The sequence below is a fragment of the Mesoplodon mirus genome, assembly GCF_964341445.2.
Source record: "Mesoplodon mirus genome assembly, chromosome: 5".
Taxonomy (NCBI): Eukaryota; Metazoa; Chordata; class Mammalia; order Artiodactyla; family Ziphiidae; genus Mesoplodon; species Mesoplodon mirus.
Window position 1 is genome coordinate 39,587,185 of NC_138980.1, and position 24,123 is coordinate 39,611,307.

The window sequence follows — 24,123 nt, forward strand, 5'->3', positions numbered from 1 at the left end:
TAAATAAATAAATTTATTTTTTTTAAAAAAAGAGACTGGCCATGGGTGTTAGAAACCATTGACGCTGGCTGTTGGTTAAGTGTAGCTTCATTACATTATTCTCCTTAGTTATGAATATGCTTTAAATTGGTCATAATAAAAGTTTTAAAAAGATAGCTGCCCGATGCAAACTATTACACATACTTTACAACAAGGATAAACAACAAGGTCCTGAGATTGGATCAAGATGGCAGAGGAGTAGGACGTGGAGTTTACCTTCTCCCACAGATACATCAAAAATACATCTACAGGGACTTCCCTTGTGGTCCAGTGGTTAAGACTCCGTGCTTCCACTGCAGGGGGCATGGGTTCCAGCCCTGGTTGGGGAACTAAGATCCCACATGCCGCACAGCCAAAAAAAAAAAAAAAAAAATTGACATGTGCAAGGATTCTCACAGAACATCTACTGAACTCTGGCAGAAGATACCAGACTTCCAAACGGGCAAGAAAATCTCCATGTAACTGGGTAGGACAAAAGAAAAAAGAAAAAGAATATAACAGAGAGAGAGAACAAGGTCCTACTGCATAGCACAGGGAACTACATTCAACATCCTGTGATAAACCATAACGGAAAATAATTTTTTAAAAATATTTATTTATTTATTTAGTTGCACTGGGTCTTAGTTGGAGCAGGAGGGCTCCTTAGTTGCAGCTCGCTGGCTCCTTAGTTGTGTCATGCAAACTCTCAGTTGTGGCAATGTGTGTGGGATCTAGTTCCCCGACCAGGGATCGAACCTGGGCCCCCTGCACTGGGAGCATGGAGTCTTAGCCACTGTGCCACCAGGGAAGCCCCGGAAAATAATTTTTTTAAAAAAAGAATGCAAAAAACGAGTAACTGCCCAAGAACAAGCCAAGATAATTTTGAGAAAAGAATGAGGAGAGACTTGCCCTATCAACTATCAAAATATATTCTAGTGGCAATGACTTTCCAAATTACCAGGTTAGATCGTGCAGCTATTCCCATTGGGAATGGTTACTCACTGCAGCAGCCCAGGGTTTGGCAAAGGATTAGAAATGATTACATGAACAAATGCCAGTGACATTTGAATGATGAGCTACAACACAACCATAAAATAGAAAGAGAAAACAGTTTGCCTCCAAGGCCTATTATGTGGGAAAAAATAGAAAAGATACAGGCTAGAGCTCTATATAGCAGCACATACTATTATTTTTGCGAAAGATGGGGAAATGTAATATGTGCACAGATTTCCTTGTATCTGGATAAAATGTCTCTAGAAGCCAAAACAGGAAACCAGATAACATTAGTTGTCTCCAGGGGAGGTGACAGTGGTGGCTGATGGACAGAGGAGGGAAACATTTCACTGCCTATGGCAATATCTATCAAAAAAAAAAAAAGGAAGATTTACAATTATAATGAATATTTAATTTTAAAAACTGTTATAAAAAGCAAATATCACTAGAATAGTGTGAAACTGACCAGTCAGGAGGGCTGCAATGCACAGGGTCTTAGGAAATCCCATGGGAAAGAAATCTAACTGCCTTTCACAATGTGGCAGACCCATCTCAAGTATACCTGTTAAGCAGAAACACGTTGGCAAACACCAGATTAACAATAATATCAAATGTTTATTGAGCAGTTGTTTGCATATCTCTCTGCTAAGCATTTGAAAGATACGACCTCATTAGCTCTTTTATTTTTTAATTATTTATTTGTTTTTATTTTTGGCTGTGTTGGGTCTTCGGTGCTGTGCACAGGCTTTCTCTAGTTGCAGCGAGTGGGGGCTACTCTTTGTTGCAATGCGTGGCCTTCTCATTGTCGTGGCTCCTCTTGTTGCAGGGCATGGGCTCTAGAGTGCAGGCTCAGTAGCTGTGATGCATGGGCTTAGTTGCTCTGCAGCATGTGTGATCTTCCCGGGCCAGGGATCAAACCTGTGTCCCCTGCATTGGCATGCAGTTCTTAACCACTGCGCCACCAGGGAAGCCCTCATTAGCTCTTGACATTAATCCTACAAGGCAGCAAGCATGACCATCCCAAGTTCATAGTTGAGAGCTAAGGCCCAGAGAGGGGAAGCCACTTGCCTGAGGTCACACAGCGAGAAAAAGGTGAAACTGGCAATCTTATTTACATGGCATGTGGTCCTCCAGGTCCTTTGTTGATATATTTAACATATATCTTGAGGGCCTTCTGTGTTCCAGGCATTGGTCTAATTGCTGGCTGGTGATTTAGAGGTGAGCAAAGGTTCAATAGTTCAATCTGACTTCTGCAATGAGTGTCTTGCTCTAGCTGTAGTCCCCAGGAGAGTGGACACTTGCTGAAGAAGGGCCCAAGGACCATGCCTCTAGCAGAGGAAATATGAGTTTTTAACCAGTTAGGGGAGATAGTGGGCTCCAAGGGCAGGAGCTGGGGGAAGATAAAAAGATCAGATTCAAGGGCCTGGTTAGCTCCTTGCTTGTGCTGGGTCCCTCAGGAGCCTGTGTCAGGCTCATGATCTTGGACGGTTCTATGGTTTGAATGTTTCTGTCCCTTCAAAATCACTATGTTGAAATCCTAACACCCAACGTGATGGTATTAGGAGGTGCATAGGTCATGAGGGTGAAGCCCTCATGAATGTGATTAGTGCCCTTATAAAAGAGGCTCCAGAAAGATGCCTTGCCCCCTTGGACCTTGTGAGGACATAGTAAGAAGGCATAGGCTATGAACCAGTACGAGGGCTTTTGCCAAAATTCAATCATGCTGGTGCCTTGATCTTGACTTCCCAGTCTCCAGAACTGTGACAAATAAATTTCTGTTGTTTATAAGTCACCCAGTCTGTGGCGTTTTGTTATAGCAGCCCAAACAGACTAAGACAAGGAAAGTCAGTTCAGAGGGGTGGGGCCTCCAGACAGGGGTAAGGCACAGGGAGTCAGTGAGGCTGACCACCCCCTCTTGGGCTCCTCTTAGGGTGGGGAGCAGGAGGTCCTCTCTGTGGGTACCGTCTGCTCCAATCCCCCCAAGCAGAGCTGCTGGCGGGCTTCAGCAGACACTGAACACTGAGGGTGCCTGGCCTTGGTATTTCTCGTGGACCGTTTTGAGGATGGGTATGAGGTTCTGGAAGGTCGGGCGGAATGAGGCCTCTGCTTTCCAGCAGTTCTTCATGAGGCAATAGATCTGGGGAAGGAAAAACTGAGGCTGTGATCTCTGCTCTCTCCCTGGTCCGATGGTGGGGGCACGGGGAAAAGGGAGGGTCTCACCTCACAGGGACATTTCTCTGGCTGTGGCAGCCTCTCCCCTCGTTCCAGCAGCTCAGTGAGCCTCAGCACTGTCATCTGCCCCTGGGTGAGGCCTATGAGCTCGATGAATTTCTACAGAAGAAACAGGACAAGCTCTTTTTAAGAGGCGGGGCTGCCTAGATAGAGGTCAAGAGTCTGAAGCTGGACGGCAGGAGTTCTAATGCCATCTCTACCACTTCTTAGCTGCACAACATTGGTCTTATGACTTCGCCTCTCTGGGCCTCAGTTCTCTCATCTGTAAAATGGGTGATAACATCTACCACCTGGGGTTATTGTGAAACTTAGATAAACTAATATTCATAGAGTAAGTCTGAATTAGGTGCTTGCTATTATTATTAAGCCTCAGCAAGTTGCTTTTGCCTGTTCAGAAACCTTTTTTAAAAATTTTCCTATAAAGGCACTCTGATTGGCTTTGGGAATAAACCCCTAACATACTCTAGGCTCCTCCCCTCAGCCAAGGACTACACAGTGAGTGGCTCCCTGGAGGGCACGTGAGCCAAGCTGGGCCAATCAGAGAGTCCTGAATTATGTTGGAAAGAGAAAGACCCTCCTCCCCTCAGCTGGGTCCACTGTTGCCACAACAAAGGGAAGGCTTGCTTGAGAAATGCTACCAGTGGTTAAGACTCAGAGCTTCCACTGCAGGGGGCACAGGTTCGATCTCTGATCAGGGAAGTAGGATCCCACATGCCGCGTGGCACGGCGAAAAAAACAAAATGCTACCACGGAAAACAGCAGAGCTGAGAGATGGAGAAAATGCGATTCCTGATGGCATTTGAAGGTCTAGATCAAGCCATGTTCCCACGGTCCCCTTGGGGTTTGCAAATGGCAGAATAAGCCGTTCCTATTTGAGTGGGTTTCGGTCACAATCCAAGCCCTCTGCAGTGTAACTGGCCCACCTGACAGAATGCGACTGTGAGGCTCAGGTGGGTTAAGCTCTTGCTAGGGTGGGGGAGCTGGGAACTGAATGCATGCCTCGCTAACTCCTCTAGTATGGGGTCGGGGTGCGGGCCTGGCTCTCACCGAGGGGGGGCTCTGGGTGGAGTCACAGTAGGTCAGCAGCTCATACATGGTGACCCCAAAGGACCACACGTCGGATGCATAGTAGAACTTACACTCCTTCAGGCACTCTGGGGCATACCTGGGGAGAGAGGGCACTCAGGCCTTGGGCCAGACCAAGCTGGAGTCCTTACCTGAGGCCTAGGAGCCCTGTGGTCCCAGTTAGGGCCCCACCCTTAAGGGGGGGGGCAGTGTCACTTGAGCCAGGCCCTGTCGTCTGAGACCCCAGCATCCACCTCCTCCACCCTGTCTGCTCCAGGTGACCCTGGCACCCCTCCCTCCGGCTGGGTCCCGCTGGTTACCAGAACACAGGACTGTCCCCATCCTCGCGCACACAGTAGTACTCATGGCCTTCGGGCACGGCCTTGGCGAGGCCGAAGTCCCCGATCTTGACCAGCCTGTTGTTGTCCAGCAGCACGTTGCGTGCGGCCAGGTCTCGGTGCACGTAGTGCTGCGCGTGCAGGTAGGCCATACCCTGGGGGTGGGGCAAGTCAGGATCAGCGCGGGGGCAGGACCGGGCCTGAGAAGCAGTGACCAGGATGGCTGGGGGACAGTCAAGTTGGCGGGGACCAGGCGCGAGAACGGGCAGGAGGGCAGCTGGGGCTACAGCAAAAAGGGGCAGGGCGGGACAGCAGAGGCGGAGCCACATGGGGGGCGCCCTCGGGGCAGGGGGCGGGAGAATTGGGAGGGGGTGGGGGCCTGGGCCAGTGGGGGTGTGGGCAGGTGATCTGCTGAATGGACAAGGATGGAGGAGAGCAGGCCCAGGGGGGTCGGCAGGGGAGATAGGAAGCTCAGGCCAAGCCAAAGAAGGGGGCAGGTTCTGGGAGCAGGGGCAGGCAGGCCCACCTCGCAGATCTGCTGGGAGAAGAGCAGCAGCTGGGCCAGCCCGACATTGTGCCGGGGCAGGTAGTCTCGGAGGCTGCCCAGGGGCACGTACTCCATGACCAGCTGTAACGACTTCTCGCCTGACACCCGAGAGGAGCGGCCCGTAAGGGTGGTAGAGACCTGGACCACAGGCTGCCCACCCTGCACCCCCTATCCCAAGCGGGGGAGGGAAAACCAAGATCCATCCACACTAGGACCAGTCCTCAGGTGGGGCGGACCCATCCTGAACCCGTCCACAGGCAAGGGAGCTGACGGTGGCTCCCACACATCCTGGCCCCAGCAGAGCGCCTAAGGATGGAAAGGAGGCAGCCAGGCCTCGCCCACCTTGGTGTCTGCAAACTGCATCCTCCAGCCTGGGACTGAGAGGCTCTAATTGGCCAGGTCCTTCTGGCCCCGCTCACCAAGCCGCACCCAAGGCACAGCCCCGCCCTGTTACATCTCTAGGCCCCGCCCACCTTGGTCCTCGCAGCAGCCCTTGTACTTGACAATGTGCTCGTGGTAGAGTGTGCGCAAGATTTCGATCTCTCGCCTCCAGCCTGTACGGAGCTGGGGACCGCAGCCTGCCTTGAGGGCCTTCACGGCCACCATCTCACCAGTGCCGTCATTGGTTGGATCGTAGCAGTACAGACTGACCTTTCCGAAGTGACCCTGGCCGGAGCGTGTGGGAGCGTCAGCCCCACCCCCAGCTCCCCAGGCCCCACCTCCAGGCAGGTTTGTTTGGAAAATCCAAGGCCCCACCTACTCCATGTGGATGGGTCCCCTTGGGACCGAGGCCTCCCTTTCAATTCCCCGGGGCCTCCCTTGAAGCTGAGAGTCTCTAAGGCCAGGGCCTTCGAGCAGCCCATGCCCTGCCCCCGGTCCTCCAGGCCTCGCCCTTACCTCACCCAGATCCCGGATCTTTTTCAAATAGCGCTTGTGGAAAACCGTAGGATCTGACGCCGGTGAGTCCGGGTTCACAGACAAGACATCAACGAGATCTGGAAGAGCTACAGTGGGTGAGTCTGGAACACAGCCCTTTCCCCAAAAGGGTCCACACTTGGGGATACAGAAAGCCAGCTACTGCTGTCCCCAGCATCCGATCCCAGAGATAAGGAAAATTTTTTGTTGTTGTTGCAAGGGCTGGAAAATGCCACTTCTTGTCCAAAACACAGAGTTGGCTGCACCATAACCAACACCTGGGATGTTCTGAGATAGGGTAAAGGGCACAAACTTTTCATCAATAACCAACAAATTTGCCAGGGTCTAATTCATCCAGAGAAGCTGTGGCTCTCCCCAAGCAAAACATAAAGGAGAGCTTGGGGCTTCCCCTCCCCCTTACTCAAGTGAATTAGAAACCAGCACACACCCTAAGCCACCCTAAGTACAGAGACTTGGGTGCACCATGCCTGAGTCAGCAGGGATCCCAGCCCCTCCCCCTCTCCAGGGTCCCCGTCCTGGAGTGATGCTCACTTTGGGGCTGCAGCTGAGTGAGGTCACGCAGGATGGTGCGGAAGGATGGCCGCTGGGCTGGCTCATAGGTCAGGCACTGGCTGGTGAGTATGGCCAGCTCTGGGCACGAGGGCTCAGGCAGCTTGTGCTGCTTCTGGTAGAAGTGCTCTTTCTGTTGGAGAGGGGACCGGAAGGAGTCAGTGTACACCCTCAGTCCCCTTCCCCAAGAGGCAGAGTCAAGTCTTCAGAGCAGGGCTAGACCAGCCAGGTCCTCGTTCTTGTCATTCCCATTTTACAGATGAGGCCACTGAGCCTCGGCAATGGGATGCAGACTTGCCCACCACCGCAGAGTCAGGATTGGAACCCAAGTAGAGCAGACTGTGCTGCGCTGGAGCATCTCACACTTGGCCCTTCCTGCCCTGCCTTCCACCCACCTCTGCTCCCAGGCCACTTTTGCATACTGCAGCTCCCTGAATGCCCCAAAGCCTCCTGGCCTTTGCATAGGCTGTGTCCACCACCTAGGCTGCTCTTCCTAGCCTGGGACACTGGTATTTCTGCACTTAGATTAAAACCTCCTCTGGGAAGCCCTGCCCCATCCCTCAGCTGGGTCAGGGGCATCCTCTGGGTCCCCTTCCTCCCGACAGCCTGTGCCTCCCCCTTGATGCCCTGGTCACTCTGCCTAAAGCATGTGATCTATTTGCTTTGTGCCATAACGACCTTATGAGGTTGGGACTGCAGTTCACTGCAACTGACAGATGACCTGATGGAGCCCCAGAGAGGTGAGGCTGCACAGCCAGAGGGGAGGCAGCTCTGGACCCTGAATGTACCCTCTGGACTCCTTGGCGGTGCCAGCCCTCTTTGTGGGAAGGGTCCAGGGGTCCCCTGGACATACCTCGGAGGGGCTGCGGCCCTGCAGGGGGGCCTCCCCATCGAAGCAGATCTCCAAGAGGGTGGCACCAAAGCCCCACTTGTCGGCTGCAGTGCTTAGGCTGTTGGCTCCACCAGACAGGCACTCAGGGGCTGTCCAGGGGATCCTCTCTACCCGTTCTGGGGGCCAGAGTCAGAGGTCAGCAAGGTAAAAGGAGTGGGGGAAGCCCGCCCCTGTGCCCAGCCCTGCCTGCGTCCTCACCCTCCCTGGAGAGGGCGCTCAGGCCCACACCGGGGTCACTCAGCTTGATGAAGGGGCTGGTGCCCTCCGCCAGTCCCAGCCGTGCCAGGAGGATGTTCCGGCCACACACGTTGCTGTGAACCAGGCTCTTGTCTTCCTGGGGTAGGGGGGAAAGGGGGCGTGGCCACTGGGGGCTGTAGACCCCACCCCTACCCCATCCCACATGGTCCCCCCAGGGACAGCCCAAGTGAAAAAGACAATCATGGTCATTATGGAGATGCCAGTCCACTGTCATACTGACAAGGCAGCACTGGGTCTCCAGTGGGTCCTTCCTGTTTTCCCAGTGCTGGTGGCCAAGGCTCTCAGCCAGGGACAGAAGGCCAAAGGACCCTACTGCGGTCCTCAAACCATGAAAGGCATGCTCCTTCCCCAGGGCCTTTGCACTGGCTGTCCCCTCTGCCTGGAATGGACTTCTCCCAGATACACTCACAACTACCTGCCTCTCCCCCCACCCCATGTCACCTCCAGGTCACCTTAGTGAGGCCTTCCCCAACCCACCTGTTTAAGACGTCACCTCTTCCCCAAACTGTGTCAAATCCTCCTCTCCACCTCTGCTTTTTTCCCCACAGTTCTTGCTACTTTCTGGCATATTATGTAATGTAATGTACTAATTATTATTTCTCGTTTGTCCCTCCCAACTAAAATGCCAGCTCCCCAAGGACAGAAACTTCTGTCTGTTTTGTTCTCTGTTGGGTCCCCAGGGCCTAGGACAGAGCCCGGCACACAGGGGGTGTTCTGGAAACTGGGGTGACTGGACCAGGAAGGGCTGGGGAACAAATGGCAAGAGTGACAGAGGCGACTGTCACAGGGCCTTGGACACCAAGTGGAGGAGGTGGGAAGAGATGGGAGCCACAGGGGTGCGTGAGCAGAGGAGGTTCATGGGAAGATCCAGTGCGTGGATGGATGCGTTCAGGCCTCCACACGCAACGTGGGGGCTGCCCTGGCCCTCCCCACCCACGCAGGCCCTGCCTGCAGACCACGCACCAGGTAGCTGAGGGCACTGGCCAACTGCTGGGCCACTGCCAGCTTCCAGGCCAGGGTCACGTGGCCCCTCTCCCGCCGCAGCCACACGTCCAGGGGCCCGTGTTCCACGTACTCCGTCACCATGATGTCTGCAAAGGCCCAGCCACTGCAAGTGCTGCCCACCGGCTTACCCTCCAGGGTGCCAGGGGGCAGGACTGGGGGGGGGCTGGGATTGTAGGTGGGGAAGGTGTCGGGCAAGGGTGTGGGGGAAGCTCGGGAGCAACTCTGGGGAGAGGAGGAATGCAGTACAGAGGGCCGGCAGAGGTGGGTGCAGGGTGAGGCCGAGCTGAATGCTGGCATGAATGCTGGCATGTGGGTCCAGGGTGGGGCTGGGGTAGAGAGGAGGCTTCGAGTGAGTGACAAAGGTCAGGACGGGACTGGGGAACCGGGGGGAGGGTGCAGACGAATGGAGGGAGTGGAGCTGGAGGTTGGGATCCCACAGGGCTGGGGGTGCCTGTGCAGTGAGAGGTGTGCAGGGTCGGCACGTAGGCCAGCGTTGCGGGGAAAGCAGGAGAGATGGACACGTAGCTGGACACGTGGCACTGAGGTCAGCGGGTCTGGGGCTGGCCATGGGCGCCCTGTACAAGGAGGTACACACAGAGTAGCGGGAGTGGGGGGGAGGATCGGGGTGGCCAACAAGGCTGGGGTCTGCATGCCGTCACGGTATTGAGGGGGTCAGAGGACACACAGGGGCTGGATTGTAAAGGTGTTTGGGCGGTAGATGGAGCTAGGGATGCAGTCTGGAGTCGGGGTGTAGTAGACGGTTGGGGCGTAGCCAGGGATCAGGGAGCTGCTAAGGGTCATGGTGTGGACAGGGTTTAGGCTGGATGTGAGAGTCGATGGGCACAAGCTGGGGTGCGTTCAGGGGTCGGGGTGTAGGTCAAAGGTCAGTGTGTAGTCAGGGATAAGGATGCAGGTCAAGAGTATAAGTGGGGTCGGGCTGTAAATGGGGCAGAGTGGGGTGGGGTGTGTGTGTGTGTCGGGGGTGGGGCAGGGCCCACTCACTCTCGGAGCCGTGCACGTAGATGCCGTGCACGAAGACCAGGTGCACGTGGGAGACCTGGCTCATGAGGCTGGCTGTCTCGTAGAAGGCCTGTGGGGACGGGGCAGGTTAGGGAGCTGCAGGCCCTGACCCTGACCCTCTTCACCCTGCCCCCCATCCCCTGGCCATGCTCACTCACCAGGGCGATGTCATGGTGACTGGGATCTAGCACCTTGAGTACCACTCGCAGCTCCTGTTCACAGCCCGCCCCAGGCATGGGGGGGTCCCCGCCATCCACCTTGTCCTCCTCGGGGCCTCCGCCCCCCACTCGCAAGAGGCCCTCATACACGTTGGTCCTTGTGCCCTGGCCCAAGTGGGACAGCTGGGGGGACATGGTGTGGAAGATCTCCATGACAATGGCTCCAGGCTGCCTCCCTGGTGCCCCACGCCCGCAGGGGCCACCCCTGCACCACGCACCTGGGTGATGTCTTCCTGGCGGACCCGGTGGAAGCTGAGATGGCTGAGGTTGAGCGGCCTGCTGCTGGCCCGAGGTCCCCGCGTGACGATGAGGTTGGAGATCTCTGGGGATGGAAGCAGTCCCTGAAGGTTGGCACGGAGGGAAGAGGCCCCCCCCCGAGCCCCATGGCACCCCCATCTTGGTACCTCCTGGCCGTGGCAGGCAGCAGTGGCGCAGGGAAAAGCAGTCATCGCCGGCCCGCAAGGAGCAGCCCTGCAGGGCAACCCGCAGCTCACGCACGCTGGAGAAGGACCGGTCCCAGCCCTCCAGTGCGACAGTCCCAGCCTGCAGCTCGATGGGGAACTTCCGTAGGTGCAAGCCCTTCACGCCGGGTGCCTGGAGCGGGTGGCAGCAGGGGTGAGGGCGGTGAGCAGGGGTCCAGGCAGGGAGCACGCCCAGCCCCAGCCCAGGACCCCCGCCCCAGGCCCACCTGGTTGCGCTGGGCCACCGTGAGGATAAGGCGGTGGAGGTGGCTGGTGCTCCAGTGGATGAGGTAGAGGCCGTCCTCGGGCTGCAGCCTGGCTAGCACAAATGGCTCCCTGGGCGGGTGGGGGCACAAAGGGGCACCGTCAGGGCACCTGGGGGCACTGCTGGACCCACACCTGACAACAAGGACACACAAAACCTGCCCAGCGGGTCACACTCCCAGCTGGGATAAATGTCAGACACAGCTTATGTGGCGACACTGTGTCTGAACACACACATGCAGGTAACCCTGTCCCATGCATGAAAACTCACACACAGACACAGGTACTGGAACAGGCACACGCTCGTGCGTAACAACTGTGGACACCATGGCCGACAAGATCACACACACACACACACACACACACAGGAAACAGCCATCAGATGCCAAATGGGCACACACCCAGCCATAGACACTGCCACTCCCAGGGTGACGCACAATGCACAGTCTGTCACACACCGAAAGGAAAAGATCACAGACAGAGGACTTCCCTGGTGGTCCAGTGGTTAAGACTCCACGCTTCCACTGCAGGGGGTGCAGGTTCAATCCCTGGTCGGGGAACTAAGATCTCGCATGCCACGCAGTGCAGCCGAAAAAAAAAGAAAAAAAATGTATGAAAGGGCTTCCCTGGTGGCGCAGTGGTTGAGAGTCCGCCTGCCGATGCAGGGGACTCGGGTTCGTGCCCCAGTCCGGGAAGATCCCACATGCCGCAGAGCGGCTGGGCCCGTGAGCCATGGCCGCTGAGCCTGCGGGTCCGGAGGCTGTGCTCTGCAACGGGAGAGGCCACAACAGTGAGAGGCCTGCGTACCGCGAAAAAAAAAAAAAAAAAGTATGAAAGATCACAGACACAGCCGCTGTGTAACATAACAGCACAGGGGCACTGGCATCCCAGACCCAGAGGTGACGACTGTCATAAGCACAATCAGGTACTACAAGGTGACACGGCCACACAGACTGACAGTTACATCTGTGGTGCCATAGACTGAATGTCTGTGTCCCCCCAAAATTCCTATGTTGAAGCCCTAACCCCCGACCAAGGTGATGGCATTAAGAGGTGGGTCTTGGGGAGGTGATTAAGTCATGAGGATGGAGCCCTCACGAATGGGATTAGTGACTTATCAAATGGACCCCAGGGACTCCCCTGGTGGCACAGTGGCTAAGAATCCGCCGGCCAATGCAGCAGACACCGGTTCGAGCCCTGGTCCAGGAAGATCCCACATGCCATGGAACAACGAAGCCCGTGTGCCACAACTACTGAGCCTGTGCTCTAGAGCCCATGAACCACAACTACTGAAGCCTGAGCGCCACGACTACTGAAGCCCGTGTGCCTAGAGCCCATGCTCCGCAACAAGAGAAGCCACTGCAGTGAGAAGCCAGGGCACTGCAACGAAGACCCAACGCAGCCAAAAAATAAATTAAATAAATATATTAATTTAAATAAATAAATACAAAAATAAAATGGACCCCAGAGATCTCGCTCACCCCTTCCACCATATGAGGACACAGCCAGAAGACTGAATTTTGGTTATGTAACAGGAGGTGGGGCTCTCACCAGACACTGGATCTGCCAGCACCTTGAACTTGGACTTCTAGCCTGCAGAACTGTGAGAAATAAGTGTCTGTGGTTTCTAAGCCACCCAGTCATTGGCATTCTGTTACAGCAGCCCGAATGGACTAAGACACATGCTGACATGGCCCATAGACCCCGTACGGTCACAGCCCTTGAGAGGTGAAACGACCGCTTCACCCTCCTCTGGTGTAGAGACTAGGCTTGGAAGGGTGAGACCTCTTAGACTGACCCAGGGGCCAGTCCAAGTGTCACAGATAGGACAGGGGATACCCAGGCACAGGGCCAATGACCAGATGAGCTGATAGTCACAAACCCCAACCCGGCAGGATACAGGATGGCCACACACACCTGATGACCACATAAGCCCTGACACTTCACATTCTCAGCCCCACACGTCCAAGCAGGAGTGCTCAGACAGTGACCCACAAGTACCAGGACAGACACATGCCTGCAGGGGCGTAAACACCCACACATATATCTGAACAGCCACCAGCATTTGGACAACGCATAGCCCAGCAAAACTCACCAGCCCTGTCACGTGCAAAAACACACACTGACAATTTAAAACGCAGTTGGAGGACTTCCCTGGTGGTCCAGTGGTTAGACTCCGAGATTCCACTGCAGGGGGCACGGGTTCCATCACTGGCCAGGGAACTAAGATCCCGCATGCCCCGTGGCGTGGCCAAACCACCACCAACAACAAAACCAAACAAAACGCACTCACCAGAGTAGTGACACAGCTGCATGCCAAATGGGCCGTTAAACATCCAGACATGCACGGTGACAGTCCCAAACCCAGGCACTCTCAGCATGACACACCGTCCATGCCGTTACAGGTGCCCTTTCTCCCCCCCAACCCCTGGTTGCACACATGCACGCGTTGCACAGGCACCCACATGAGCACCCACTGACGTGAATGCATGAACAATGCAGTATGAGCAAATCCTTGCACATGTACACACATGCACACACAGACACGTGTGCACACTAGACACGAATGCTCCCACACACGTGCATGCACACCCACCCACACTCACAGGCACACACAGGCACACACACTGACATGCACACACTGAGACATGGATGCTTGCACACACGTGCACTCATACACATGGGTGAACACACAGGCCCTCACACCCTAAGACATACATGCACACACTAAGACACCGACATGCACACACCTCATTCAAACCCCACAGTCCCTAGAGCTCACTTCCCAGTTCAGTCACCACCACGCAGCCCACCCGCCCTTCCCCGGCACTCACAGCAGGGGTCCGTGGATACCGTCCTGGATACTCATCACCAGCCGTGGGGGAGCCACCTCATGGCATAGGTAGTGGCTCGAGTCGGCTGTCAGGCGGAAGTAGCCATCCACCAGTGACACCAAGGACAGGGCCGCAGCCCGGGAAGGCAGGGTCAACTCCTGCAGGCCGGGGGGCGGTGGTGGGGAGGACAACATCAGGCAGATGTCACAGGCTAGAGGCTCCCACCACCCCCCAACCCTCCCCCCACGGCCAGCCCGGCCCCCCGTCCCGGGCCCCACCAGGCACTTGTTGTCCTGACAATGAATGCTGACGCAGTGTTCTTTCAGCACCACGTGGGTGATGTCCTGGAAGTCGCAGAAGTAGGCCCACGGGGCCTCCTGAGGTCTGTGCACTGGCTGGTTGCCCACCTCCCGGGCCTTGGCTTTCTTCCCAGATGGGCCAGCATGGGGCATCCTTCTGCAGCCACCACCACCACCAGCACTGGGAGTCTGGAAACCAGCACGTGGGCAGGTGAATGGAGCAGGGCAGTGCCTGTTTAGTCCCGCCGCACCTTTCCCCGGGGAAGAGGCGGAAGCTGGAGGGACCAGGCATCCCCCCCCAAGAACCCCAGTGTCACAGGCTGGACAGGAGACCCACCCAGAGAGATACACATGCCAGAAACTGGAACTTCAGGGAGAGTAGAATGGAGGTTCCTCACCCTCTCAGCCCCAGATGCCAGACCCCAGAAATCAGGTCCCCAGGGGGGCAGGCAGACAGAGGACACTCCCCAAGAAACAGACCCCCAGGGACTTCTCTGGCAGTCCAGTGGTTAAGACTCCACTCTTCCAATGCAAGGGGCACAGGTTCGATCCCTGGTCGGGGAAATAAGATCCCACATGCCACGCCGCGTGACCAAAAAAAACAAAACAAAAAACCAAACCAAAACAGAAAAAGGAACAGACTCCCAGGCACAGACTGACACACCCCAGAGGCACGTGGGGGAGAACCACCTTCGGAGGCCAAGGCCAAGGCTGAGCAAGAGCGCGCCACCCCCAGCTGCCCTGAACTGCCAGATGGAAGAGGCGCCCCACTCACCACTGCCTGTACCAGCCGCCACTGGATGCCATCGGTGCCCGACACCAGCACCTCGTGGGTGGGGGGTCTGGCGGCAGACTCGGGCCCGGGGTCGGGAGGGGCCTGTCCGCCATCCCGGATGTAGCAGGGCTCCCCCTCGGCCTGGGCCAGTAGCTCCAGGTGGCACACGGGCACGCGCTCTGTGCCGAAGCGGGGCGCCAGCCGCTCGAGTGTGGCCAGGTACTTCACCATGACAACCTGCTGGGAGAGGCAGCCCGGCTGGAAGGCCCGCAGGAACTTGCGGAAGATGCTCCGCAGTCGCAGCCGCGTCAGAGCATTGTGCTGCCGGATCTGCAGCCGGAAGGAGCGTGGGATGCAGTCCTTGAAGCTGTGGGGACGACCAGGAGGGGGCAGTCAGGGGCCGGGATTGCAGGCCTAGCTGGGTGACGTGGGGCAAGTGGCTTCATCTCTCTGAACATCAGCTGCCTCGTCTAGAAAACAGACAGGCTGCAACCTACATGTCCATCGACAGATGAATGGATAAAGATGTGGTATATATATACAATGGAATACTACTCAACCATAAAAAGGAATGAAATAATGCCATCTGCAGCAACATGGATGCAACTAGAGATTGTCATACTGAGTGGAGTAAGTCAGGAGGAGAAAGACAAATACCATATGATAGCACTTATATGTGGAATCTAAAATATGACACAAATGAACCTATCTATGAAACGGAAACAGAATCACAGACATAGAGAATAGACTGGCGGCTGCCAAGGGGGAGGAGGTTGGGGGACAGATGGAGTAGGAAGCTGGGGTTAGCAGATGTAAGCTTTTATGCATAGAATGGATAAACAACAAGGTCCTACTGTATAGCACAGAGAACTATATTCAATGTCCTATGATAAACCATAATGGAAAAGAGGATGAAAAAAACAAGAATGTATATATATGTATAACTGAATCACTTTGCTGTATAGCAGAAATTAACACAGCATTGTAAATCAGCTATATTTCAATTTTAAAAATATTAGGGGGGGCTTCCCTGGTATCGTAGTGGTTAAGAATCCGCCTGCCAATGCAGGGGACACGGGTTCGAGCCCTGGTCCGGGAAGATTCCACATGCCTCGGAGCAACTAAGCCTTTGCGCCACAACTACTGAGCCTGTGCTCTAGAGCCCGCAAGCCACAACTACTGAGCCCATGCGCCACAAGTACTGAAGCGCAGGCGCCTAGAGCCCGTGCTCTGCAACAAGAGAAGCCACCACAATGAGAAGCCCGCACACCTCACCAAAGAGTAGCCCCCGCTTGCCACAACTAGAGCGAAAGCCCGCACGCAGCAACGAAGACCCAGCGCGGCCAAAAATTTAAAACATAAAAATAAAAAATATTAAAACTGAAAAAAAACCAAAAACAGGCAGGCTGTCATGAAGGTGGAAAGAGAATGCTATAAAGGGCCAGCACAGGGAGGTCAGGTGGTGTCTGGGCCCAGGGCCCAGGACTTTGGAGGAGACTATGGGTCGGAAATCCCAGCTCTTGGGCAACTTCCTCAAGCTCTAAAGGGCTCTGTCTTTTCATCTGTAAAATGGGATCAAACAGTGCCCACTTCTAGGGCTGATGAGAGAATCAGGACTATTGACTGGCATAAAATAAGGACTATGTGAGCATTGGCTATTATTATTATTGGAGAAGTCACTATTGTTTTGATCATTAATATGATTATCAATAAAAGGCACAGCTCTGGGAAGCCCCTCTGCTCTTCACAAAGCCATACCCTTCATCCCTTCTCCTGCCCTGCACCTGCGCACCAGCATAGCCCACTTAGATGACAGATTTCCAAGCTTCATCCTCCATGTCCCAAGCCACCTCTTCCAACCTTTGAATACAAAGATCCTAAAGGTCAAGGTTCTAGCTGCCTTCTGCCCCCACTTCCAAGCTTTCCAGGGCTCCCTAGTGCCCTCAGGGAAAAAGGTTCCCTGACTAGTGCCTGGCCGTCTCCTGCACTTGGACAATCACATTCCGAGTTCAGTTCCTCTGGAAATTGGGCCTTTGTCACCTCCTGCCTCTGGGCCTTTGTATTTGCTGTTCCCTCTCCCTCGAATGCTTGGCCAAAGCAATCTACATCTGGATAAAGCCAACTCAACCTTCAGGTCTTAGCAGAAATCACCTCCCCCCAGGAGCATCCTCTGATCTCCAGGCTGGATAGGGTCCCTCCTCTGGGCTTCCCAGCGTCCTGGGCTTCACTGTCATAGCCCTAGTCCTCCAGTGATAACACAACAGGGATTGAAAAATATGTGCTTTGGGCTTCCCTGGTGGCGCAGTGGTTGAGAGTCCGCCTGCCGATGCAGGGGACACGGGTTCGTGCCCCGGTCTGGGAAGATCCCACATGCCGCGGAGCGGCTGGGCCCGTGAGCCATGGCTGCTGAGCCTGCGCATCCGGAGCCTGTGCTCCGTCGCAACGGGAGAGGCCACAACAGTGAGAGGCCCGCGTACCGCAAAAAAAAAAAAAAAAAAAAAAAATGTGCTTTAAGAACTGCAAGTCCTGGGAAGTTCCCTGGCGGTCCAGTGGTTAGGACTCAGCGTGGGTTCAATCCCTGGTTGGGGAACTAAGATCCCATAAGCTGTGTGGCATGGCCAAAAAAGAACTGCAGGCCCTGAAAGACCCATTTCTCTTGCTGTCTCCTCCAGGCAGTGTGCCCTGATTGCCCCAGCCCTCACTGCAGTGGAGGCTAGCAGCTCTCCAGACTCCTGCCTCCTTTTTTCCCTTGAATTCTAGGGAGTCCTCCAAGCTCACCCTGCTCCAGTCACACTTCCTCCACCATATATCAAGCATGGTACAATCTTAGGGCCTTTGCACTGGCTGACCCCTCTGTGGAGAATTCTCACCTCCCAAATACCCACCTGGTTCCCACCTTCACTTCCTTCAGATTTTTTAATTTGAATGTCACCTTCTCAGTGAGGAATTCCCTGATGACCCAGTTTGTTTGTTTTAATTTATTTTTTTTTATACAGCAGGTTCTTATGATGACCCAGTTTTAAATTGTACGCCCCTCATTCCCTGACACACCCCTTCTTCCTCTTTTCCTGCTTAATTTTCCCCATTGCACTTATCATCGTCTAAAACACTATACATTTTATTTTTGTATTTTGTTTATTGTCCGTCTCCTTCATCAGATGTGACCTCCAGGAGGGCAGGGATTTTTGTTTGTCCTGTTGACTGTTGTGTCCCCAACACCCAAAACTAGTACCAGGGACTTCCCTGGCAGTCCAGTGGTTAGGACTCAGTGCTTTCACTGTCAGGGCCCTGGGTTCAATGCCTGGTCAGGAAACTAAGATCCTACAAGACGCTCAGCACGGCCGGAAGAAAAAAAAACTAGTATAAGCATACAGTAGGCGCTCGATAAATGTTTGTTGAATGAATGAAGGCATGACAGTATGCAAGGTCTACCCTGGCCACCAGATGCCTGGGCATGTCCACCCACCTATGCAGTGTTCCCACCTCATTCTCAGATACCTGATCTTCTTGGCCACCTTCTCAAGGGGGACACCATGGCAGAGAGCAAGGTGGCAGAGGTGCAAAAAGGCCATGCCTAGGCTCTCGTTCTGAAAGTGATGGATCTCCTCCTCGCTTGACAACTCCCACAGCGATGCCACGTCATTTACAAACTCATGCTTGCCCTGGGGATGGGGAATCAGGCAGAAAGGGAGGCATGAGAACCTGTTCACTCCCCAGCTTCTGGTCACTTTGGGGAAGGGAAGGACCCCACATGTATGCCTCCTCTGTCCAACCCTATGCCGGTGACAGACATCACTAATCGATCACAGCACTCTTACCCCTACAACCCTGTCTCAAAACCCTTTGGTTCAGGCAGCCAAAGGATCCCAGATGGCATGAGTTGAAACCTACTAGCTATAGCAAATTGGGAGGGAAGTGAGGACTCCTAATTTGCAACCTCCCTCACAAACAGTCTCACCTCCCCAGCCCTGCTCACACCTGCTCAAAGAGGTACTCAAAGGAGGCAGGGTCCAGGAGTTGCACCCCCTGCTCTGCCTGTTCTGAGGAAGGCTCGGACCCTGGGGGACCGCAGCGGTACACAGCCGGCTCCTGGGGATGCATGCCATGCCAGTTCCGGAAATAAAACCTGCAGGAAGGGAGGGGGCGCAGCTGGGGTTTAGCACAGATTCAGACCAGGCCCAGGAAGGTGGGGACAGGGGAGGGAGGGAGGGGACAGAACGAAAGCCTTCCAAGGGGACTTCACCCACCTCATGCGGAAGTGCAGCATCAGGCTCGAGTCTCTGGACATATCCAGGACGTGGTTTGGAGGCAGCCAGACCTGGGCCTGGACATCGAAGAGGGCAAAAAGATTGAAGCAGGGTGGAGTGATGCCTGGACAGGGGAGAAATGAGTCAGGAGTCAGTGCCTGCTGCCGTTAGCCCTGTGGACCCCCAGACCCACTGTCTCCCTTCACAATCCCTCCCTGGGCCTCCTGCCTTGCCAACAGAGGACAATGCAATATGTAAACCATCCTGTGGCCTCACAGGAAAACTACATTTCACAGCCTCCCTTGCAGCTAGGATGGAGGCATTGGGCTGGTTTTTGGCCAGTGGGATGTGGGCATAAGGGATGTACATTTTTCCAGGCCTAGAAATAAACTTTCCTGCCGTCTTCACTGCCCCAGGGATGTTGGAAACCCCTTATGCCTAGTGGTGAAGCTATAAGATAGCGGGGAACCATCTGACCTGCATTAGATTTTAGGTACATTTTCATTGTCTTAACCCAGTAGAATTGGGGGGGCTGCTTGTTACTACAGCAAAACCTATCATAGACTGACTAACACAGCTGTACAGACTGCTGGCACTTTGCCTGGTCTCTCTCTGAACTCCAGACCCAGAGAAATATCCAACTACCCCTTGGCTGTCTTCCTCTAGACATCTCGGGCCCCCTGAGATGTGCCTTGTTCCAAATAGATCTCATCTGAGGTCCCCAAACCTGCCCCCTCTCTGCCGGACTTCATCCTTGTCCTCAACTCGTCCCACCCCCTCCACATCAGATTGGTCACAAGTCCTGTACTTTCTGCATCCTCCATCTCTCTGGGATCTACTTACTTCCTTCAAATCTAAAACTCAGCCCTAGTTCAGCCTCCAAACTTACTGTTACTCCCCACACTGGATGCCCAAGCATCTATTTTTTATACACATCACTTAAAAATTGTATCTAAAATAGTTCAGAATTATTTATTTATTTTTATTTTTTAATTTTTAATTAAAAATGTCTTTCTTTCTTTCTTTCTTTCTTTCTTTGTTTTGGCTGTGCCGGGTCTTAGTTGCGGCATGAGGGCTCTTTAGTTGTGGCATGCAGACTCCTTAGTTGCAGCATGCATGCAGGATCTAGTTCCCCGACCAGGGATCAAACCCAGGCCCCCTGAATTGGGAGCACAGAGTCTTACTCACTGGACCACCAAGGAAGTCCTTCAGAATAATTTATAATCACCTAAGTACCAGCCACGAGAAGAAGAATAAAAACTGGCAAGTACAACTGAAGCCCCCACCTATATCCACCTCCTCTCCCATCCCACAAAGAGGTAACCATTCTCCTGAACTAGAGTTTATCATTTTTATATTCTCTCTCACCTAGCTTTGAATGTTATAAATTCAAATGCGGTATTATACCATAGGTGTCCTGCAATTTGCTTTTTCATGCTATGATAGGTTTTAAGCTTCACACGTGATATATGTAACGTTGGTTAAATTCCTTTTTCCTGGATGTATAGTATTCCAGTGTTCAACCATACTGCAACTGATTTGTGCATTCTCCTATACACAGACTTTGAGATGGTCTCCTATTTTCACTAAGATAAATGAAGCCAATCTGAACATTCCTGTGCACATCTCCTGGAACACATGAGCTGAGTATCTGTAGAGTGCATATCTAGGAGTGGAACTGTGTGCCTTCAGGGAATGTACATTTCAATCATGTTAGACGATGCCAAATTGCTCTCCAAAATCATTGCATCCTGGAATTCCCTGGTGGTCCAGTGGTTAGTACTTGGTGCTTTCACTGCCGAGGGCACTGCTTAGTTCCCTAGTCAGGGAACTAAGATTCCACAAGCCGCATGGCGCGGCCAAAAAAAAAAAAAAAAAGAAAAGAATCATTGCAGCCAAGTGCACTGCCCCCCAAAGAAGGAGCATGCCTCTCTATGAGACAACTTCCTAAAGAACCAATCTGTTTCACTCTCTGGCTTAAACTTCCATTGCTCCCCTTTGCCCCCTGAGAAAGCCCAACCCCCTCAGCACTGAATAACCATGACCTGGACCCAGACAATTATGCTCTGCTTTCAATTCCTACTTCCTCTTCCAAATTCTTGAAAACTATACTCCAGTTACTCTTAAGATCTTTTGCTTCCTCAAAAAGATCAGGTTCTCTGGGTCCTTGGCCAGGCATGTTTCACACCACCCAGAAAACCAGTACTTCCTTAAGAATCTGCCATTGATGGGAAAGTACAAGGTGTTATAGAAATCTACCAGAAGGCCCCCATCCAGTTGTGGGACAGGGGGTTTGAGAGGACGCCCTGGAGGAAAGGGCATGTGAGCAAAGTCCCCTTGGAGAGAACTTCTCCTCTGGCAGGAGAAATTAACTTTCAAGCACATGTGCTGCAGGCTCTCTCAACCATTCCATGTTTCACTACTGTTCCTGGGGAGAACTTTAAGCCCTAAACTCCTCCCTCTGGTGTTTAAAACACTGGCTGACTTCTGCCCCATCACCTCCTACTTGGAGGTCCTTACTCCCGCTCTCACCCACCACAGTCTGCTCCCCCTACAGCAGCCAGAGATCATCTGGGACACTTGTGTCCAATTACGTTCCTTCTTCACTCACAGTCCTCTGTAGCTCTCACCTCACTTGGAGTAAAATCCAAAGTCCTCCCTGAGGCCCAAGAGGCCCTGTACAACCTGTGCCATCACCTGCTTGCCCTCACCCATTCCTGTCTCCCCTTCACTCACTCGTCTACAGCCACACCAGCCTCCTCGCTGTTGCTGGCAAGTTCCCACCTCAGGGCCTTTGCACTTGCTGTTCCCGCTGTCTGGCGCCATCTTCCCCAAGATATACCTGTGGCTCAGTCCCTTATCTCCTCAAGTTTTAAATCTTTTACCATGATCTCTGGCCTCCTATACAGTTTTCTTATTTATTGTGTTTCTTGTTGATCCCTATTAGAATATCAGCTCTACAAATGTAGTAACTGGGGGCTGGCACACACTAGGTGCTCGCTCAATGTCCTCTGAATGAATGGGCAGACGATTGGATGGATGAGGCCCAGCAGCTGCCAGCACCTCCACCCCGCCATAGGGCTGATGCCCGGGACTCACCGACTTTGTGTGCAATGTGGAGGCAGACCTCCTCCGCAGTCAGTGTGGCCTCGCTGAAGGTGACCCAGGGCTCCCCGCCACCGGGGCCGGCCCAGTGCAGAAACACCTTCAGGCCTCCTCTGGTGGCCATGGGCTGAGCTCCATCCCCATCGGGCTTTCTGCCCCTGGTGGTGGCCCCCCAATGGCACAGAGGCATGCTCTTGACAGCTGGCTTGCCTGGGAAGGAACATCCTGTCAGCCCCAGGCCTCAGCCTGGAGGCCCCTTTGAGCACCTCAACCTTCCAACCATCCAGACTGAGGCTTGGGGGGAGGATTCTGGACCCCTGCTAGCTGTGCAAACTTAGGCACCCAATTCCCCTTCCTGAGCCCCAGTTTCCACAACCGTTTGATGGAGTTGGGGTATGTGTCCCCACCTACCAGATCAGTCATGAACAATAACACCACCAAACCCCTTTATTGGACAAATTCACCAATATAAAAATCTGCTCTGTCCAATAAATTTTTTTTTAATCTGCTCTGAACCCACCTTTCCAAAATAACCAGGCAGACAGGGGTGGCCAGACACACCTGGGGGTGAATCCTGTGTCGACTCAGATGAGTCACTTAGCCATGCTGGGCCTCAGTTTCCCCATCTGGAAAATGGAGATGCTGAGAGTGTTGCCATGAAGAGATGGTTGTGAAGTTTCTACATTCTTTTTTTTTTTAACTTTTAAACTAGAGTTGTAAGTGAATTACACACCACTGTCACCATATTACAGATAGGTAAGGACTTACTATTGACATTTTGTTGTTTTCTGGTTGTTTTGTAGATCCATTGTTCCTTGTTTCTTATCCTGCTGTCTTTCTTTGTGTTTGGATGTAATTACTATAAGATTTTTCCTTTGTGGTTACCCTAAGTTTAATGTTATAAGTTTAAGACATTTTATGAGCCTTACATAACATACCTCACACTTGTAACACCCTATTTTAAGCTAATAACAGCTTCACTTCAATAGGACTGGTAAACATTACACTTTTCATTCTCCTCCACCTCATATTTTGATTACTGCTGCTACACTTTACATGTTTTTTATATTGTGTAACTAAAACAGATGATTGTATTACGGTTATTTTTTCTACATCCTTTTTTTTTAAACTAGAGTTGTAGATCAATTAGGTTGTGACGTTTCAACACAATTCTGCACGTCACACGTTCAGTACCTTGATACAGGCATGAAAAAATAACAAATATGATAAAAACAAGAATGAAGTCATTATTGGTTTTATCATCATAATCCTTTTTCTCTTTCAAGCCGAGATTCCTGCGTACCACATCTACACCCACCAGCGACCCCAGTCCCTGCTGGCTCCCTGAGCGGAGAAGGGTCTGTGTTCAGCTCTTTCCCCAACAATCTGGAACTTTTCGAGAGCCAGGCCCAGGGCTCAGGCCTCCTAGGGTCTCCAGTATTTGCAGGGAGGGGCTATCAGCGATTCGACCGATGTTACTGATTTAAGACAGTGATGGGGGAAAAGAGAAGGTTGTAATAGCACAATGTCGGAGTCGTCAAGAATCAACTCCTCTCTGAACCTGTTTCCTCATTTAGAAAATGGGCATAAAACAGTCTCTCTCTCAAAGGGTTGTTGGGAGGATTCAGTGAGGTGAGACAGGGAAAGGGCTCCGCACCGGGCCTGGCGTGCAATAAGAGCTTGATAAATGTTCGCTATTATTATCTTATTAACGTTCGAGATAAGATCGTGGGGATGCGGTTTTGCAGGTGCCCATCTCCTCCTTCCTCGTCCCCATTGGGCCCAGACCCAGCTTTGAAGATAAGGTCTGGGTGAGGTCCGCAGCCCCCGCCCCCCAACAGAAATCTCCAAACCCTGCTGGCAGGGGCGGGAACAGCGACGTGTACCCACCGGCCATCAATCAGTCCCAAGGCAGTGTAGGGGCTTCTACCCACCTCCTGTAAAGGGCAGTCCCACCGGCCGCATCCTTCTTGATGACCTCCCGGGCGCGCCCCCTCCCGCCCGCCTCCAGACTCACCCTTTCCGGGGAACTGCGGCTCGAACCTGGGACCCCTCCCCGCCCAGCAG

The 24,123-nt window shown here is 53.4% G+C and overlaps 1 protein-coding gene across 4 annotated transcripts; it reads right to left on the bottom strand.

Annotated features, from left to right (window-relative positions):
* TYK2 (tyrosine kinase 2) lies at positions 1 to 24,123 on the bottom strand. Of its 4 annotated transcripts, XM_082623920.1 has the most exons (25): positions 24,074 to 24,123; positions 22,051 to 22,266; positions 18,952 to 19,075; positions 18,683 to 18,830; positions 18,203 to 18,366; positions 14,705 to 15,071; positions 14,410 to 14,481; positions 13,909 to 14,118; positions 13,631 to 13,788; positions 10,760 to 10,868; positions 10,476 to 10,665; positions 10,290 to 10,393; positions 10,012 to 10,194; positions 9,836 to 9,923; positions 8,792 to 8,919; positions 7,769 to 7,904; positions 7,532 to 7,686; positions 6,661 to 6,811; positions 6,091 to 6,197; positions 5,667 to 5,859; positions 5,173 to 5,291; positions 4,629 to 4,801; positions 4,291 to 4,408; positions 3,232 to 3,342; positions 1 to 3,148 (listed from the first exon to the last, which is right to left on the bottom strand). In XM_082623920.1, exons 2-25 carry the CDS (start codon positions 22,244 to 22,246, stop codon positions 3,014 to 3,016), a joined length of 3,639 nt encoding a protein of 1,212 aa, XP_082480046.1. In that variant the 5' UTR covers positions 22,247 to 22,266; positions 24,074 to 24,123; the 3' UTR covers positions 1 to 3,013. The 4 variants fall into 4 exon arrangements, with proteins under 4 accessions (XP_082480046.1, XP_082480043.1, XP_082480045.1 ...); XM_082623917.1 differs by lacking the exon at positions 24,074 to 24,123 and having other exon boundaries at positions 6,091 to 6,188; XM_082623919.1 differs by lacking the exons at positions 14,410 to 14,481; positions 24,074 to 24,123 and having other exon boundaries at positions 6,091 to 6,188.